The 14,042-nt window shown below is 37.2% G+C and overlaps 1 protein-coding gene across 1 annotated transcript in view; it reads left to right on the top strand.

Annotated features, from left to right (window-relative positions):
• Nucleotides 1-13,856, top strand: part of LOC117411082 (ras-related protein Rab-32) — a 35,278-nt gene extending 21,422 nt beyond the window's left edge. The window contains exons 2-3 of the mRNA XM_034018158.3: nt 2,804-3,084; nt 12,194-13,856. Of these exons, the coding sequence (XP_033874049.3) occupies nt 2,804-3,084; nt 12,194-12,343 (431 nt within the window). The 3' untranslated portion in view covers nt 12,344-13,856. The remainder of the gene's footprint in view (nt 1-2,803; nt 3,085-12,193) is intronic.
• The last annotated feature ends 186 nt before the right edge of the window (nt 13,857-14,042 follow it).

The following is a 14,042-nucleotide window of genomic DNA, read 5'->3' as shown; positions in this document are numbered from 1 at the left end:
ACTGTGATCTCGGGCTGTACAGACACTGTATGTCAAATTCGCGCCACAAAGACGTTTCTCATTTGTCGGTTTCCCAAGTTACTCTGTACTCTGGTTTACAGTGCAGCACCAACATGCAACGGAGAAAAAAAACAATTACACATTTCTTTCTAAAGAAGTCAACTCTTGGTAAGAATCAATGTTAAGTGAATTTATCATTTATATTGTTGTTTTTCCCCTGCACAATGTGATGTTTAGCTGCAATACGTTTTGATAGGCCTAAATCCTTTTTTTTCATGTAGAATGTTTTAATGCCAGCACAGCAAAAATCCAAGTACCTGTTTTTATGATGACATTAAATGTGTAGCTAAACCGGGATAGATGGCTGTATTTTTTTTTCTCGTCACATTAACGGGACAGTCAGCTCGTCCAAATATCACCCTACCTGCCATAGCATAGCGTTTTATTATAGCATAGTGGCTGTGTATTTGCATCTATAGTGACCCGGCCTGTGTGCTAGGCAGCACTAGGACCTCTGCGACCGATTTTCCCCACCTGAAGTACTGTACTACTTCCTATCGTCGATTTATACTGACAAAAGAATATTAGAATTGATTGAAAAACTGTGTAAACGTTCAAAGGAGATCTAGCGTTCAGAGGTGGGAACATCACATTATTATTATTATTGTTGTTATTATTGTTGTTATTTTTGGTGAATACCTTGTCAAAGTACTATAGTCATACAAATATTGTACACAAACAGCACCAGTCCCAGCAGTGTCAGCACCAGGCAGTGTCAGCACCAGTCCCAGCACCAGTCAGTGCCGGCACCAGTCCCAGTGTCAGTCCCAGTGTCAGCACCAGTCCCAGCACCAGTCAGTGTCGGCACCAGTCCCAGCAGTGTCAGCAACAGTCACAGTGTCAGCACCAGTCCCAGCACCAGTCAGTGTCAGCACCAGTCCCAGCATTGTCAGCACGTCACAGTGTCAGTGTCAGCACCAGTCAGTGTTAGCACCAGTCCCAGTGTCAGCACCAGTCCCAGCAGTATCAGCACCAGTCTTACCAGTCAGCAGCAGTTACCAGTCCCAGCAGTGTAAGGCAACTTAAGTAGCAGTGAACCAAATGCAAGTCAATAAAGGTATGAACCCATCTACTTATTAATATTGATGTTATATTTTTGTCCTTTTAAAATCACATATTTCTGACCGTTTAAATATGGTCATTTTAGGTTGTTGTGGTTTTGCTGGGAGACAATTAGTTTTAATCTTTGAAATAATATGGGTCATCAAATTTTAACATTAACATCATCATCCAGGACTTAATATTGCTTTGCAGTTTGCATGGACAGTCTCCAGGCTTTATAAGATGATAACTTTTACCTTTGTAACATGAACTGGATCTGCAAGAGGTTTGTTCAACTTCTTTTTTATTTTATTTTTTTTTGCCTCAGTAAAAATCTAATCCTAGCTACGCCCCTGATGATGATAATGATACAGTGACAATGCAATACAAATTTCACTTATATAGCACTCTTGATGCAAGCATTCCAGAACTCTACAAAATAAATATTAAAAAGCCTGTGTCTAATATATAATCCAGCTACAAATAAACAAACCCAAACAAATACGTTCTCAAACAAGATTTAAAAGATTAAATTGTGCTAGCATTCCTGATATGAATCAGGAGCAAGTTCCAAAGATGAGGGGCATTATAACTAAATGCCTTGGCTCCGACAGAGTTCAAACAGATTTTAGGGACTGTCAGAAGCATTTTCCGATCTCGGAACAACCAGGGACATATGGAGTCAGCAGATCTTGAAGAGAAGAAGGTCCAAGACCATATAAGACCATTAATAATAATAATAATAATAATAATAATAATAATAATAATAATAGCATCAGTAATAAAACAAATGAATGAGATGGATGCAGTAATTGTATCAATTAAATATGCAATTAAAACCAAGATTAACGAAGATTTTTTTTTTTTTTAATCGCTTGACAGCCCTATTTAAAATATATGGGTATACTGTAGTACTGACCTAATTTTAGCAGGAGTCTTCAACGTCTTTTTTTCAAAATTGGATGTCTGCAAGCCAGTTATTCATTTCATTTGCTAGTTGTTGCTTTTTGCATATTGTACATAGGGAGGTTCAGTAGGAAAAATACTGTACTGTAGCCTCAGCCTTTTCTGTTTTCTGTTACTTGAAAAAGGTTACAAATAATAAACCAAGGTGTCAGACAGTACAGTAAAGTCCCAAATCTAGTATACAACATTGTAGACCTCTGTTATGTTCATCCTATTGGTGCTATAGTATTTATTTTAAACTATTTCCCCAAAGTTGGTTTGAGTGTAGTCTTTAATTAAAGTATATTTTGATAATTTCTGTCACAGCATATTAAGGTAAGGTTGTTATAGGTTGTTTTATTATATATATATATATATATATATATATATATATATATATATATATATATATATATATATATATATATATATAATAGTGTGTGTATATGTGTTACACTAGACCAGTTTCCAAGATTGGCAGGCCATCCAATGAATGTTGTATTAATTCACATCTTTATAATTTGTTAATTGCCACACGTAAAATATGGAAGGGTACTTCTGCAGTATGTAGGTTTTGGAATACAAATATGACCCACACCTAAATAAATCGGTCCTAACCTTCAGTACAAATTATTGGCCTTTCCCATCCCCATATTTCATTCAAGATGAAGCAAGAAAGAATATGTTTTAGACCCAATGCTCTAGTCTAGCTTACCATTGAGTGACCTTTTTAGCAGGTGTTGCTTTCCTCTTTTAGGTCAGGAAAGGTTTGGCAACATGACCAGAGTGTATTACAAGGAGGCTGTGGGAGCTTTCGTGGTCTTTGATGTGACAAGAGGATCCACCTTTGAGGCAGTTTCAAAGTGGAAACACGACCTGGACAGCAAGGTGAAGCTGCCCAATGGGGGCGCTATCCCTGTTGTGCTACTCGCCAACAAGTGCGACCAGAAGAAGGATGGCAATGGAGACAACTCCTCCAACATGGATCAGTTCTGCAAAGAGAGTGGCTTCATAGGCTGGTTCGAAACTTCTGCCAAGGTGAGTGACCAACTGCCCCCACGCGTTTCTAAATAGGGAACCTATTTAGACCAAAAAAAAAAGTTTATTTAATCTTGGTTAGCTCTCCTTTTAAGTGTACGTTTGATGACACAACACAATCCCTGTTGTACATACTTGTTTCCAGATAAGGGATTTAAAAAGGCTGTCAGGTTGGGAATGAAAATGAGCCAGGCAGGTGTTTAACCAGGTCACCTTGATCAGTCTGGTTCTCTCTTTCGATGCATCACTGAATTGACATCTGCAATGTGGAATTTTAAAGGACGGGACTTCCAAAAGCACAGATTCCAGACATGCCAAGCTTCAGTGCTTGTTAAACCTATACAATTTTCAACCAGAGCCCTTGAATTGTTCAGGATCCCACGAGTGTGTTGTGCAGTGGGATTCCAAATGCTATTTTTAGAGTGAACATGCTTGCTATTTCCAAGCATAAAATAAGCCTTGAAAGTTACACGACTGCTGCCAAAGTTGTAGGACAGTGTCAGAATATATAACTTCATTAGGCACTTCCCCTTTTGAGTTTTGACAAAGACCACAAGTCCCTTTCCCTGGTACCCTGAGGTTCAGCAGCCTTAGTACAACCCCCAACTAACACAGTAACTTTAATTTGCAGTAATAGAGAATAGTGGTTCAGCAGGAGGCCGTTTATTGAATAAGCATGAACTCTGAATCGCAGGTGGGCCTTTCAAACCTACGCTGATTCATTGTAGCTGAAATGTGTCTCAGCGGCAGTCATTGTGATTTGTGTGTCTGTCTTCTAAATAAATTAAGATCTTCATTCACTTTTCATTGTAGCGGGGGAAAAAACACGTGTAGATCCCTGGCCTACATAATGCTCAAGGACATTTTCAGACATTTACCATAACAGCAAAAGAAATCTCCAATATGTAAAAAATATAATTTTATGAAATTATATCATTATTGTTATTATTATTCTTATTTATTTTCTTAGCAGACGCCCTTATCCAGGGCAACTTACAATTGTTATAAGATATCACATTATTTTTACATACAATTACCCATTTATACAGTTGTTGTTTTTTTTTTTTTACTGGAGAAATCTAGGTAAAGTACCTTGCTCAAGGGTACAGCAGCAGTGTCTCCCACCTGGGATTGAACCCACGACCCTCTGGCCAAGACTCCAGAGCCCTAACCACTACTAATATTAATATAATGTCCCCCTTATGTTATTGCAAGTGCAGTCCAGTATAAACTAGACTGTTCTGTTTGTTTGTTTGTTTTTGTTTTGAAATGTTTAATACAACAGAACCTGGGGTTGCCTTTGCAACCACTGCACATTTTTCTTGTCTCCTTTCTTTTCTTTTCATTTTCATAGCAGACCCTGCACCTTTTTTGCGGTCTACGCTTTCCTTGTGTTGGAGGGATAGTCTCAAATGCGTGTACAGGGCTACTTTGCACAGGCATTGTGATGGATCTGGCTGCCACAGACGCCTGCTTTATTGCCTTGTACCCAGTGCTGTGTTTTGATAGTATTTCGTCACAGCACTGCCATTTCAAACCAAACACCTTCCCGTTTGCAGCTGGCTTACCTGTAAAGTAGCTGCATGCTCTTTTGTTTGTACAGTCACAAAGGTAAGTGATTTAGCTTTTTGGGAACAAAAACCAAAAAGCGCTCCAATGGAGAAAGCAAACTCAAGTTCCACGGCGGGGTGCACATCTGTGTAAACAGGTGCAAAATCAAATGATGGAGGACTGGCATCATCGTAGGGATCAGTAATAAACACCCAGTCCCCTGCTGTTCTTGGCTCCACATCCTCTTCATCATCATTGCGGAGTGATAAGTCAGTGTGTATGTATGTATGTATGTATGTATGTATGTATGTATATATATATATATATATATATGTATATATATATATATATATATATATATATATATATATATATATATATATATATATAGTAAAAGAAACTTACCCACTCGGGTTCGTTGCCCCTTTAAAAACACGACCTAGGACACTGAAATGGATTTTCTTGCGCGGTTGCGCAAATTTTTAATGAGGACAAGAATGAAACAGAAACAAACACAAAAAATAAACACCTAGCTCTGTACGAGCACTAACTAACACACAGGAACACCCTGACTAACACGGGACAGCTATGCTGTTTCCCCGTCCTTACAAAACACACAGGTTTGATACAGCACTTACTTTTTAACTCACAACTGCCAGGAAGCAGAGCACACCTTTCTGCCTCCTTCTCCTCAGCCACCCCTAGCAAAATGACTGCTCTCCTTTAATACCCTGCACCTGGTTTTAATTTAATAATAGCTACCAGGTGCAGGGGACAATTAATAATAAAACAATTAACAAATAAAATTAAACAAAGCAGTACAAACAATAAAACAATTAAACTAAATCAATGTGAATTTTCACATATATATATATATATATATATATATATATATATATATATATATATATATATATTTTTTTTTTTTTCTTCAGGGAGGCCTTAACCCCCTCCCTGCTATCTCACAATATATATACTTGTAAAAGCTGAATGGCTTCCCGCAATATATCTGTCTTCTAAATGCCCACAGGTAGATAGGAATCTCTACACAACACGCAATTGGATACAAATGTCACCTGACCCTCCCCTGACTTTCATTGCACATTCCACAGTATTAGCTCTACCTTAGGGAATGAAACCTGAAACGCTAGACTGAGAAACCGCTCATAGAAAAGAATGGGAAACTTGACGTACACACGTACGGCATGGTACTGTAAGTGGGTTTTCATTTGACATACGTGCGTACGTCATGGTGTTGAAGTGATTAAAGATCAAAGAGGTTTTGATATGAGATATCATGCATGTCTTCACTAGCAGCTGGTGTACTACAGTTTGACCTTTAACCTGTCCCCCGTCAACATTGTGTTGATGTAAGAAATACCTTGTGCACTAGTTCAGTGTTTCAGGGAGATAGACGGCCCCAGGGGGATCTTCAGGGGAGAAACGGTTTCTTCTGTTCTTAATTCCTTTTCCTAGCCCTTTTTGGTCAGTATACTTGTCCCTCATTGCATGCCAGAAAGATCTGGTTTGTTGCCATCCCCACTGTAAATCCTTAAGACATTCTGTTATGAACTTTTTCAACCTACATTTAAAAAAAAAAATAATAATAAATGCATTTAATAAATTTGCACCACATACACTTCATTTCATCTAAATTCAAAAATGTTAATCGGCTATTAAAAATGCTTTCAGCACAGAAGCTTTAATCCCCCAGTGCTCCAAAGGGATGCATGTTGAGAGCACCCATTAGAAATGAAAGTAGGTCAGGTGGACCCTGTCTGTCTTGAAGGAAGCATCAGTGCTTTGCAGTTAATGTGGAAGATGAGGAGCCGTAACCCCCAGCTTGGTGCCTGATTTAACTGGGGGGAAAAAGCAATGCCTCATTGGCTCAACTCACTGTATATAAGAGAAAAAATAAATACATTGTAAGTGCAACATTTAGGATTCAGTATTGGCATAACTCAAATGTTGCATTAGAGATATGTTTATTGTTATTCTTTTAGTAATTTCCTGTCTCTTTTTTTTAATAAGCTCATTTCTAATATAACTGGCAGGTCAGGTGAAGGGTTAGACTAGAAGTGTAGCTACTCAATGAGGTCAGTGCTATTTTAATGCACATTTATACTGCACTAAAAAAAAATCCTAAACCATGTTAGGTATTCAGCATAGAACCATATGGATAATTCCCCTAATCTGAGTAATATACAGTATATACGTTGTAGTAGTATTAATATATAATATAAATACCTCCAATGTTTTGATTCAAACACATCTCCCTTGAGAAAGATATGTGCAACATATCGAAGCGTTTATTTTTACATGATGTAATGGTGTTCTACATATTGTGACATCATTTTTACTTCTATGTTTAAATCTGTATTAATTCTAATTAATGTTATTTTATATAAACTTGTATTTATATTGTCATGCAATGCTGGCTCTGAGGATTAGCCTGTTCTAATACTACAAACTTCACATCATTTATGTCATGTGCTTGACTGGTGAAGTGCTGTACTATTGGTTCATTCATTTTTTTATTTCTAATTAATGAAAGGTGGTTCTGAATTATTTTATAAAGTTGTTCCAGTCTCTCCAACATATTTGATTTCATCACATTTTTCATAAACAACATTGCTATTTTTACAGTAGGTATTAGTTTTTAGTGGATATGTGTTGTTCTTGTGTTTAAATATATTTTTACTTTTATCCATGTATTTACGCACTTTACATGTACTAGTGCAAGTATTTGTAGAACCTATTCTGTCAATTATTCTTTTATGTTTACTGTGAACTAAAATATCACCTAAATTAGCTTCTCTTTTGAATGCTACAACTGGGGCCTTAAGAAATACTTTTTTCAATTTTTCTGAATTAGTGTTTCCAAACTATCTTAGAAATATTAGGAAAAAGTTTAGAGAAAGTAATTACTAATGGGATTATTTTGACCTTTTTATAATCCTATCAGATCATCTATTTTTAGTTTATCACTTTCTTTTGAGCAAATTCTTCGTATTCTTATTCCTAGACCCTTTGGGATTGCCCTTTTAGTGTGTATTGGATGTGCAGTGTAAATACTGGTGCATGTTAGTAGGTTTACAGAAGAGGTCAGTCTCAATTGAACCTTCAAGTTTTACTATGGAATCTAAAAATTCAATTTATTTTCTTGTCCATCGAAGGTCCACCTTTTATATTATTGTGTATTTCATTCGTCATTTTGTGAAACTTGCACAGGTACAAAGAACACATTTTGTGCTCATGAGTATTTAAATGTTTTTGCTGTCCTTGTCAGTTCACATTACATTAAGATACCAGGTTAAAAAAGGAAATTGCAGAAGATACCATTAGCAGGCCTAAATCAATAAGCAAAATTGTAAACCTGTTGGCAGTCTTCTTAACACACGTTTTACAGTGCCTTGCGAAAGTATTCGGCCCCCTTGAACTTTGCGACCTTTTGCCACATTTCAGGCTTCAAACATAAAGATATGAAACTGTAATTTTTTGTGAAGAATCAACAACAAGTGGGACACAATCATGAAGTGGAACGAAATTTATTGGATATTTCAAACTTTTTTAACAAATAAAAAACTGAAAAATTGGGCGTGCAAAATTATTCAGCCCCCTTAAGTTAATACTTTGTAGCGCCACCTTTTGCTGCGATTACAGCTGTAAGTCGCTTGGGGTATGTCTCTATCAGTTTTGCACATCGAGAGACTGAAATTTTTGCCCATTCCTCCTTGCAAAACAGCTCGAGCTCAGTGAGGTTGGATGGAGAGCATTTGTGAACAGCAGTTTTCAGTTCTTTCCACAGATTCTCGATTGGATTCAGGTCTGGACTTTGACTTGGCCATTCTAACACCTGGATATGTTTATTTGTGAACCATTCCATTGTAGATTTTGCTTTATGTTTTGGATCATTGTCTTGTTGGAAGACAAATCTCCGTCCCAGTCTCAGGTCTTTTGCAGACTCCATCAGGTTTTCTTCCAGAATGGTCCTGTATTTGGCTCCATCCATCTTCCCATCAATTTTAACCATCTTCCCTGTCCCTGCTGAAGAAAAGCAGGCCCAAACCATGATGCTGCCACCACCATGTTTGACAGTGGGGATGGTGTGTTCAGGGTGATGAGCTGTGTTGCTTTTACGCCAAACATAACGTTTTGCATTGTTGCCAAAAAGTTCGATTTTGGTTTCATCTGACCAGAGCACCTTCTTCCACATGTTTGGTGTGTCTCCCAGGTGGCTTGTGGCAAACTGTAAACGACACTTTTTATGGATATCTTTAAGAAATGGCTTTCTTCTTGCCACTCTTCCATAAAGGCCAGATTTGTGCAGTATACGACTGATTGTTGTCCTATGGACAGAGTCTCCCACCTCAGCTGTAGATCTCTGCAGTTCATCCAGAGTGATCATGGGCCTCTTGGCTGCATCTCTGATCAGTCTTCTCCTTGTATGAGCTGAAAGTTTAGAGGGACGGCCAGGTCTTGGTAGATTTGCAGTGGTCTGATACTCCTTCCATTTCAATATTATCGCTTGCACAGTGCTCCTTGGGATGTTTAAAGCTTGGGAAATCTTTTTGTATCCAAATCCGGCTTTAAACTTCTCCACAACAGCATCTCGGACCTGCCTAGTGTGTTCCTTGTTCTTCATGATGCTCTCTGCGCTTTAAACGGACCTCTGAGACTATCACAGTGCAGGTGCATTTATACGGAGACTTGATTACACACAGGTGGATTCTATTTATCATCATTAGTCATTTAGGTCAACATTGGATCATTCAGAGATCCTCACTGAACTTCTGGAGAGAGTTTGCTGCACTGAAAGTAAAGGGGCTGAATAATTTTGCACGCCCAATTTTTCAGTTTTTTATTTGTTAAAAAAGTTTGAAATATCCAATAAATTTCGTTCCACTTCATGATTGTGTCCCACTTGTTGTTGATTCTTCACAAAAAATTACAGTTTCATATCTTTATGTTTGAAGCCTGAAATGTGGCAAAAGGTCGCAAAGTTCAAGGGGGCCGAATACTTTCGCAAGGTACTGTACCTCTTCCTCCTCCTAAGTCCTGTAGTCATTCAAAGTGCAGTTATTCTTCTATAACCAATAACCTCATGTGACAGCTGTCCTCGAGTCATCCCACGGTCAGTGAGACCGACAGCCCTCACTTGTCGGATATTTTCATTAAGGCTGAATGGTTCTTGGCTCCTGCTCTTTGGTTTTACTGTTTTTATCTCTTCATAGTTTTTCATTGCAGCTGCTGATGGAGACTAATGTCCCCTGTCGCAGTAATTGCTGTGGAAGGTTGCTCAACATTACTGCAGGGTAACTTTTTAAAGAGTTCTAACAATTCATAAAAAAAAAATTCTACTATCCTTAATAAGTAAGGATACGATTTTGCCACAGAAATCGTGAATTTGAACAAATTGGATGTAAAAACACATTTGGTTAGGCACTGCCTTTATTTCCTTTAAAATGCAATGTCATGCACTGAAAATACAAATATGTGAATATCTGTAAATTGTTTGGTTGTGTATGCACACAGCATTTACATGTAGCTATGTGGGTCAGCGAATGAGATTTGTATATTGTAGCTGAGCGAGCATGTAAATGAATAGATCATATGTTACTGTAAACTCGGTTGTGATCTTCACATGCATACATCGCTTGTTGTTTTATTTATTTTTTTTAAACAAAAATGTGGGCTTGCATCTTCAAAACATATTAATGAAATTTCTTAACTTTTTTTCATACAATGTAGCTAGTAAATACTCACTTTCTCTAAAACTAAATATTGCTAAACAGAATACTTTAGATTGCCGTTGAACATCTTCTTTTTCTTAATTTCCTGCAAACTGTAGATAAAACGAGAGGTTTAGGTGGCTCCCGGGTGGCGCATCCATGCTCTGCGTGGAGCGCAGGATGCACCCTAAAGCCTGGAGATCACCGGTTCGAGTCCAGGCTATTCCACTGCCGACTGTGGACGAGAGCTCCCAAGGGGCGGCTATTTGCCACTCCTGAGTCAGCACAGGAGTGGTAGCAGTGAGCTGAGCCTAAAAATAATACAATTGGCCATTTCAAATTGGGTAAAAAATGGCGACTACTAAATTTATTTAAAAAAAAAAAAAAAAAAGAGAGAGGTTTATCTGTTTCTGGTCTTTTTTTCTGATCTTTGTGATGCCCTGTTTCTTGGACACGGTGCTGCCTGTGTGATTTGACGTTTTATTTTTGACAGGGTAATAAAAACTATTATTTGACATGCTGATTTTGTGTATATTTCCGTAAATTCTTGTTTTTTTTTTCGCAACTTGTCCGTGAAATGTACTAAAAATCACCGTGACAAATCGTATCCTTAATAATAAGTTTAGGTGTAGAGCAAAGCTGAGACGCTCTTTGTAGAAAGTGGGGAGTTGAGCTGTTGGGCTTCCATATACCATTTATGGCTGGTCTAGACCAGCATGTTAAAACAAAGATAATGTTATGTGAATATGCGTGCTGCATATGCATATTTAGAGTGCTAAGTGCCACAGCGAGTTATGCAACTGCTATATGCCACAGGGGATTCATGTCTACTTTAATAATGAGATACATAACATTCACAAATCCTTTTATCCCAAATTATTGTTTTCATTTTTATCAATAATTAAGTGCCACTGTCCGCTTACTGTATACTCCCACAAACAGCTAGTCTCTGAGAATGAGTTTTTATTCTGTTGAAATAATAAAGAAGTCTCTCTTTCTGGGGAAATAAGTGCTGTAAATGGAAAATAATCTTCTGTTTTTTCAGTTTCTTCACGGAATATAAGCAAGCACATTGGGGGAAAAAGTGTTGTAAATAAAAGCAATAAAGAAGATGACTAGCTTCTTTTTTGAGGTCCAGTATTTCCAGTTCCATTGGACTACATTTTACATAAATGAATCATTGACTTCTTGTCAAGATGTTTATCTTTTAAGAACCATGTTCAGCATTTGTTTTTGATGGGCCGTCCAAAAAGTATGTAACGTTAGAATGAAAGCATATGCACTATTGCGAAATGTTCAAATAACAAATTATTAAAAGCAACATCACCAGACAGGTGATTCTTGAATCCTAAGGATTTTCTTATCAGATGTTTTAGGTTATTGGTGTTGGATTGACATAATGGTTGTAAAAAAGCAACAACATGCACCATAGTGTTAGTACAGTTTTAAGAAAAAATGGTCTAAAACTGTATCGGACTATTGGCACACATGGTGTTGGGCAATTGATTTTTCAGGCCATTAGCTATTAAGGGTATTTTTACACTACCCCTTTATTGTACCCCAGCTACTGTATGGATCCGATTACCCCCTTCTTTATGACACACTACTATTAAAGATACTGTACTGTTGACTCCTGATGGTGAGATAAGGTAGTGGAATATAAGCTCTGTTCTCTAAAAACTTAAGGTAGATCTCGTCTAGTAAAAAGCACCAAAGTTTGAAAACGGATGTACTCGGGTTTTGAGTTCAGACACTCCCTAAAAAACAATAGATAGTCATTAATCACAATATTCTGTCTCACAAGATGCATTTGTTTCATTTCTCAGGATAACATTAATGTGGAGGAAGCAGCCCGATTCCTGGTGGAGAACATCCTGATCAATGACAAGGGTCTCCCCAGTGAGGACAGTAATGGGGATACAGTAAAACTGGATCAGGAGACAGTGGCAGCAGAGAGCAAATCCCAGTGCTGCTAACAGGCATGGCTCTCCCAGAGTGGATTCAAGTCAGAGGCTGGATCTCGGAGCAGCACATGACTCAACAGTAAACCTACCGTGGTCGGGTCAAGTTGGACTTGGCTCCTGAGGACACAGTGTAATAAGGTTGGGCAATAAGCCCTATAGTTCTCTTTATCCTAGCTTGTGGCATACCACTACCTTAATATGCTTCTGAACCAGTACTGGAGCTGTAATACTTCTAGAAGACTTACAGAGTAGCTGGTAGTGTTGTTTTATCAGTTGGGATAAAAAAAAAAAAAAAAAAAAACTTTAGTTTTGTTTTAGCTACTTGTCATCCAAAATAGTTTTCCCCCAGCCTGAATAAACCCAGGAGACAAATTCCCAAACCTCAAGCCTTAACTAATATGCCTCTGGATATATATATATATATATATATATATATATATATATATATATATATATATATATATATATGGGGATATAACTACATAAAGTAAATTCAGCATGTTAAAATCAAGAACATTTTATGGTGCTGTAATTTCCAGTAATTTTTTTTACTGTATAATGATAATGTTAAACAACTGCTGACAGAATGTTTGATTTTGTGTGCTGCTTTTATTGTACGTGTGTTTTGTTGGATTTTATTACATTACCAAAAGATCTTGACACCAAGTAAGCCTTATCTAATACTATACCCCCATGGCATTTGCTACGAAATATAGTTTGACAGTTGCATCAAAAAAGGCCTCAGGAGTGTTTCAATAAGTGCTTCAGTTTGTAGGTAATGGTAAGGCACAGAGGATAAACTAATTAATTTTGGCCAGCCTAACAGCACTTCTATTATTTGTATTTTATAACTGCATTGTCATTTGGAATGTAACTTTTTAGACTGATAGGAATTTAACATGTACCCTATATTTATATTCGATAAGCTAACACTATATGCAGCAAACTTGTGGATACTACTATTTTGAGGTTTTCCAGTAACTGCTTAGTACTAGAAACAACAGTAATATATATATATATTGTTACATAAACACACATGTTAACAGCTGCTGAGCCAAGCCATAAAATAACAGAATGTATTTTTTGTCACTGTTAAATAACTTGCCAATTTGAAGACAGAAATAAAGGTTTTCCATTTATTTTCAAACAAAGCTAATTGTTGCTCAACCTCATGCTCATGCAAATGGCGTATGATGCTTCAGCCTGATGGATATGTTTCTTAACACTGTGGCCAATGCTAATCTGTGTTTTAGTGCTAAAAGCTCTCTAAGTGAATTAAGGTTTGCTGATAGTAATTTGTTTCCCCTGCTATATTAGCCATTAAGTGTGGTATATATAATATATTTAAAATGTGTTCTTAAAACAATATTTTAACATTTTGTGAGGTTTGCAATTTTACTAATTTGGTTCCTAGTTCTCTGATTTTATAGAAATTGTCAAATTATTATTTTTTTTAATATCATGTGTTCTCCAGGGGGGGCATATTAAAGCTTTTTTTCAATGGATAATAAAGAAAAGAAAGATATTTTGTGTGTGCGTGTGTGTATATATATATATATATATATATATATATATATATATATATATGGCAGGTGTTGTGACTCTTGGTCTCCCAGTTCGTGGCCTGTCATTGACAGAGTGTGTCTGGTTATACCGTCTCGCCAGGTTTGAAATTGCTGGTTGTGAGCACCCAAGACGGCCAGCCACAGTA

This window comes from Acipenser ruthenus, chromosome 6 (genome assembly GCF_902713425.1).
Source record: "Acipenser ruthenus chromosome 6, fAciRut3.2 maternal haplotype, whole genome shotgun sequence".
In the NCBI taxonomy this organism is placed as follows: Eukaryota; Metazoa; Chordata; class Actinopteri; order Acipenseriformes; family Acipenseridae; genus Acipenser; species Acipenser ruthenus.
This window is presented reverse-complemented; position numbering and strand designations above follow the sequence as displayed.